A 6,173-nucleotide genomic window follows, 5' to 3' on the forward strand; every position below is an offset into this window, starting at 1 on the left:
GCCGCCGGCCGCTTTAAAAGCCGGGGCTCCGGGCCGCTCGGTGACCGTCCCCCGGAGGGGCGGGCGGCGCGCGCCGGGGCGGCTGGGGCGGTGTTGCCCGAGGGTGAAGCCGCTCCCCGCCGCTGCCGCGCGTGCCTTGCGGAATTTCACCAGAAGAGGGTACAGTCTGAAAGGCTCTTGACGTCAGGCTGGAATCCCTATTGTGCTTGGAACCGGCTCGGGCAAAGCGAGCCCAAGTTCGCTCTCCGCACGCCTGGGCGGACTGCGTGGGTCCGGCAGCTCCGGGACTCGTCCCCCGGACGCTCGCGGGGACCCGCGCGGCTCGGGGAGCAGCCCGCCGCCGCCGCCGCCGCCGGAGGAGGAGGAGGAGGAGGAGGACGGCCGCCCGCGGGGGGACCCTAGTCCTGCAGGGAGGCCGAGCCGGGGGCGGCGGGTCGCGCCGCCCGGGAGCCGGGTGAGTGCGCAGGGCGAGGCCGGCGGCCGCCAGAGGCCCCCCCCACCCCCACCCCCTCCACCCGCGCCGGCCGCGCGCCCCGGCGCCCCGATGCCCGCCCGGAGCCCCGCCGCCGCCGGGTGCATGCCTCCCCCGCGGCGCGCCGCTGCCGCCTGCTGCCCGCTGTGACCGCCCTTCCAGGCAGCCGGGCGCCGGGCGCCGGGCGGGCTTCCCCGAGGGCGGCGCGCGGGTGGCACCTGCGGGACCGGCGGCGGCGGCGGCGGGGCGCGGAGCCGAGGCGGAGCGGGCGCTCGCCGGGAGGATGGACGCGGCCGCGGAGCGCAGCCTCCCGGAGCCGGGCAGCCAGGGCTCCCGGGCCGGCGACGACATCGAGATCGTGGTCAACGTGGGGGGCGTGCGGCAGGTGCTGTACGGAGACCTCCTCAGCCAGTACCCCGAGACGCGGCTGGCCGAGCTCATCGGCTGCCTGGCGGGGGGCTACGACAGCATCTTCTCCCTGTGCGACGACTACGACCCCGGGAAGCGCGAGTTCTACTTCGACAGGGACCCGGACGCCTTCAAGTGTGTCATCGAGGTGTACTATTTCGGGGAGGTGCACATGAAGAAGGGCATCTGCCCCATCTGCTTCAAGAACGAGATGGACTTCTGGAAGGTGGACCTCAAGTTCCTGGACGACTGCTGCAAGAGCCACCTGAGCGAGAAGCGCGAGGAGCTGGAGGAGATCGCGCGCCGCGTGCAGCTCATCCTGGACGACCTGGGCGTCGACTCGGCCGAGGGCCGCTGGGGGCGCTGCCAGAAGTGCGTCTGGAAGTTCCTGGAGAAGCCCGAGTCGTCGTGCCCGGCGCGGGTGGTGGCCGTGCTGTCCTTCCTGCTCATCCTCGTCTCGTCGGTGGTCATGTGCGTGGGCACCATCCCCGAGCTGCAGGTCCTGGACGCCGACGGCAACCGCGTGGAGCACCCGACGCTGGAGAACGTGGAGACGGCGTGCATCGGCTGGTTCACGCTGGAGTACCTGCTGCGCCTCTTCTCGTCGCCCAACAAGCTGCACTTCGCGCTGTCCTTCATGAACATCGTGGACGTGCTGGCCATCCTGCCCTTCTACGTGAGCCTCACGCTCACGCACCTGGGCGCCCGCATGATGGAGCTGACCAACGTGCAGCAGGCCGTGCAGGCGCTGCGTATCATGCGCATCGCCCGCATCTTCAAGCTGGCCCGCCACTCCTCCGGCCTGCAGACGCTCACCTACGCCCTCAAGCGCAGCTTCAAGGAGCTAGGGCTGCTGCTCATGTACCTGGCCGTGGGCATCTTTGTCTTCTCGGCCCTGGGCTACACCATGGAGCAGAGCCACCCCGAGACCCTGTTTAAGAGCATCCCCCAGTCCTTCTGGTGGGCCATCATCACCATGACCACCGTTGGCTACGGGGACATCTACCCCAAGACCACCCTGGGCAAGCTCAACGCGGCCATCAGCTTCTTGTGCGGGGTCATCGCCATCGCCCTGCCCATCCATCCCATCATCAACAACTTCGTCAGGTACTACAACAAGCAGCGGGTCCTGGAGACAGCGGCCAAGCACGAGCTCGAGCTGATGGAACTCAACTCCGGCGGCGCGGCTGAGGGCAAAGCGGGGTGCTCCCGCAGCGACCTGGACAGCCTCCTGCCGGAGCCCGCGGGGGAGGAGGGGCCGAGCTGGAGCAGCCGGCTGAAGATCTCCCACAGCGACACCTTCATTCCTCTCCTGACCGAGGAGAAGCACCACAGGACCCGGCTCCAGAGCTGCAAGTGACGAGGGTCTTCCGGGCACAGACGGACTTGGGCCAGCGGACGGAGGGGCAGGTGTGGCGGGCCTATCAGTGACTTCCCGGGAGGGGCTGTCCTTTGTCCCCTCCACGGTCTCCTGAACAGAACTCTGGAGGCCCTCTCGGGCACCCCTGGTGAGGCTGGGCAAGACCCCTTTCTGTTGTCGCCTGTCAGGAGCCGGGGGTGGGGGTGGGGGGGTGGGGGAGAGCCGAGGTGTCTAGGAGTCACGGGCAGTGTGGGGGTGACGGAGGGCACGGTCTGGCCGACGGCAGGAGCCCTCGCCCGGTTCTGTATCTCCTTCAATAAAGCCTCCTGCTCTGCGCACCCACCTGTGTCATAGGTTCTGTCACAGGCTGGAGGTCCCTCCACCCCTCAGACATGCCTGAGGCACACTCTGGTGCCAGGCCAGGAAGTAGGTGTGCAGCCCCCGGGGGGCGGGGGTGGGGGAGGGGCTATTTTTAGTTGAGAGCTAATTAAAGAAGGGTTCATAGGCAGGGTTCAGCACCCAGAAGCCTTGCCACATTCCAGGAGGCTCTGTGCGGGCGACTCCTCCCTTCTGTTTCCTTCTGAGGAAAAGCTCACTCCCTGGAGGGGGAGAGGTCGCAGAGCTCGCAACGCCCAGTGGCGCGGTCACCATTTATTCACCACCTGCGGGAAGCCCTATTCGTGACTTTTTCCATTCCTTCCAGCAACCCTGCTGGATAGGTATGCCCATTTTACAGATGAAGAAAACTGAGGCCCAGGACCACACAGAGCAGGGATTCAGCCCCAGGGGTGAAGATCCCAATGGCCAGGCATTCTCTTTGCTGTAAGCTGGCTTTGGGGCAGAGGCATGTGCCTGAGCCTAGAAGGGGGGGAGGGTCTGTGGACCAGAAGTGCTGAGGGTGGCTGTTCCTGTCCTCCAGCTCCTCCTGCCTTCTAGAACCAGTACCTCGGAGGCATCAGCTGAATGGACAAGCCTGAGCATGCACAGGTGGCCCACTTCCAGCCTGGTCTGAGGGCCCCAGAGGAACAGAGACAGACAGACGTGGGCTTGAAGCCCAGAGAATGAGGAGGATCGCTCTGAGATGCCTTCAAGCTCCGACACTTTTTTCTAGCGTCCCTCCCTCGCCACTTTCTTTGTAGCTGTGTGGTCTCAGGCCTGTTGATGAACCTCTCTGATCCTCATTGCGATCGTTCCTTAAAGGGAGATATCAGAATGAACTCGGAGAACCATGGTGCTTAGCACAGTGCCTGGCGCATAGTAGGTACGCAGCAAAGGACAGTCATTTCTGTCACTGTGTGCTAAGACTGAGGTGAGCCACACAGCTGTCCACTCTGGCCTCCAGGGTCTGGGCTGGGCATGCAGGGCGGCAAGGGGTGGGGCCAGGGCACGGCCACACTGTTTACATAGTCAAAGGCAGTCCCCTTGGCACGGAGTTGGCCCCGGCAGGCCCCTCTCTCTGGCTGTCTCTCTTCCAGGAACCCCAGGGCTCTGTTCTCCCTTCCCCGGCTGAGGCAGCTGATGCCCAGGGAGGAGCCATGGTGGGGGAGGAGGGTAGGTGGTCCCCCCCCCACCCCCACCCGGTCTTTCCCCTTCTCCGGGCCCTGGTTTTCCCACATACATACGGAGGGATGATTTCTCGGGGCTCCTTCCAGGATTTTGAAGCCTAGGGTGTGAACGTGTTGTGTTGGGGATTCCAGGGGGGGGGAGGCTGCCACGTGGGTAGGGGGACTTGGAGAGGAGGCCTTGAGAAAGAGGGGCGCAAGGCCCTGAGTCAGTGTTGTGTGCACCTCCCCCAAGTTTCACCAGGGAAATACTGGGTCAGGTGACCCAAGGAGGGCAGAGGACCGGTGGGGCTGGGGTTGGGGGACTCAGCGGGAAGGGGAGAAGTGGGGAGAAGGGGGCTTGTTGCGTGGGGTCCTGGTCTGTGTGGACCTAGCCTGGGGGGGGGCTCTGATGCCTGAGTGGGGGAACAAGTTTCCCGATGGGGGGAGGCCAGGAGGACCCCGGATCGGGAGGGTCTTTCCCGTTGATTCACCTGGGGGTCAGGGGAGGGTATCTTTACGGCTACAAAAGGATCCCGGAGCCCAGCTCATCTACTAGGGGGAGGACACCGTGTCTGGAGACGGTGATTTGTCTGAGACCCTTCATGAATTAGGCTTAGGTGGTATTCTGGTGTCAGAGGAGCTCAGAGAGCGACAGGCTTGTTGTGGAGGAGTGGCCAGGGAGCTGTGGGGACCCCCACCCCCCACCGCCCCACCACAGGGAAACTTTCCAGGGCACAGTAGAACCACCTGGGTCCAGGCTGCGCCCACACCCATTACATTAGAATCCTCGGGGGACAGCCTGGCATCAGAATCTTTTAAAAACTTGAACGTGCACACGAGTCAGCTGGAGAGCCTGCCAGAATGCAGGCTTTGAATCCATAGATCTGCCTGGGCCCCTGAAATTCGCCTTCTCCTCAAACTCCCAGAGACGGCCGCCACCTTCCAGGAACCCCGGGGCTGATCCTTCAGCCACACTTTCAGTTGTCAAGAGGCCAGAACAGCGGCTGGCAAACTATGGCCCGCCCCCCGCACATGTACAGTCCCTGGGGTAAGGACGTTTCCCACATTAGTAAATGCTTAAAAAATAGTCAAAGAAAGAATAACATTTTGTGACCCATGAAAAGTGTCTGAAATTCAAATAAAGTCTTCGTGGGACAGCCACGCCCATTTCTCAGATCCTCTCGGGCCACTCTCAGCTACAGGGGCAGAGGTGAGGAGTTGTGGAGGAGATCACGTGGTCCTCAGAGCCTAAAATATTTCTCTGCAGTAACAGTGTGCCCCCTACCACCCCCCGCCCCCGGGGCTGTTGGGAAATGGGAGCTCAGTCAGGCCTTGGAGAGTGAGTAGGAGCGGAAAGGGCCGTGCCAGCACCAGGGGCATCCTGAGCAAAGACAGGAGTGCGGGGCCCTCTTCAGAAGGGGGGAGACTTGTGTCCCTGGGGGTCACGGCTCCGCTCCTTTCTTTCCTTCCGAGAGTCCCCGAGTCCCGGTTTCCTGCATCAGTGTCTCTGCAGTCCCCACTCCTCTTTGCAAACCAGTCTCTTCTTCCTTTCCTGACCTCTGGTCCCGAGTCTCACCGAACCTCCCCGGTCCTGGGCCTGGGGCCTAACATCCTTTCCTTGGACTTGGGTGATTCTGAGAAACTTTTTGGGCCTCGTTAATTTCTGAGAGAGAACGAAAGAGAGAGAGATGTTTCTCGGAATCGCAGAATATCCAAGTTAAAAGGAAAATAGGCATGGTTGAGTCCACCTGTCCTCCCGTTGCGCTGATGGGAAAACTGAGGTGGCAAATCGTGCAGTTGAGTGAGAGGCGGGTGGGGGGGAGGTTAATGAAAGGCCCGAAGTTCACAGCCGGATTGGGGGTCCCCTTTGTTCTCACAACATTGGGAGCATTGAGTGCCATTTTGAAAATACAGAACTGGGAGTGCAAGACTGGGTGTGTGTGTGTGTGTGTGTGTGTGAAAACAAATCACGAGGGAATTAATTATCTTCAGTTTTACAGATAAGGAAACGTGGCAGAGGTGGGAGCTGTGCCCATGGCCTGCGGGCCCCCCCCTCACCCACAGCCAGGTCACGATGCTCTCCCCTCCCCCCCCACCTCCCCATCTCCATGAGAACTCAGGGCCCCCCAGAGCATCTCCCCTAGCATCCGGCCCCAGAGCTTCCCCATGGTGTGAGAAGCCATCATTCCAGATGGACCGGTTCTGGTGGTGGTGTTTTTTTTAAGGAAAGAACGAGAAGGAAAACACATTTCCTTGGGCAAACAGCCTCAGACCAGATGCTCGGGCCACGCAGAGTTCAAGAGCCCTGTTGGCATTTGTAGGAGGTGTCTGGGGCATAAAACCTGCCATCTGGGGTCTCGAGGTACCACATCAAACAGTGAGACAAAAT

The 6,173-nt window shown here is 62.4% G+C and overlaps 1 protein-coding gene across 1 annotated transcript; it reads left to right on the forward strand.

Annotated features, from left to right (window-relative positions):
* Nucleotides 1-510: 510 nt before the first annotated feature.
* Nucleotides 511-4,941, forward strand: KCNF1 (potassium voltage-gated channel modifier subfamily F member 1). Its single transcript, XM_058682540.1, has one exon. The coding sequence runs from the start codon at nucleotides 756-758 to the stop codon at nucleotides 2,238-2,240; it is 1,485 nt and encodes a 494-aa protein (XP_058538523.1). The 5' UTR covers nucleotides 511-755; the 3' UTR covers nucleotides 2,241-4,941.
* The last annotated feature ends 1,232 nt before the right edge of the window (nucleotides 4,942-6,173 follow it).

Source organism: Neofelis nebulosa, chromosome 9 (genome assembly GCF_028018385.1).
Source record: "Neofelis nebulosa isolate mNeoNeb1 chromosome 9, mNeoNeb1.pri, whole genome shotgun sequence".
Lineage (NCBI taxonomy): Eukaryota > Metazoa > Chordata > Mammalia > Carnivora > Felidae > Neofelis > Neofelis nebulosa.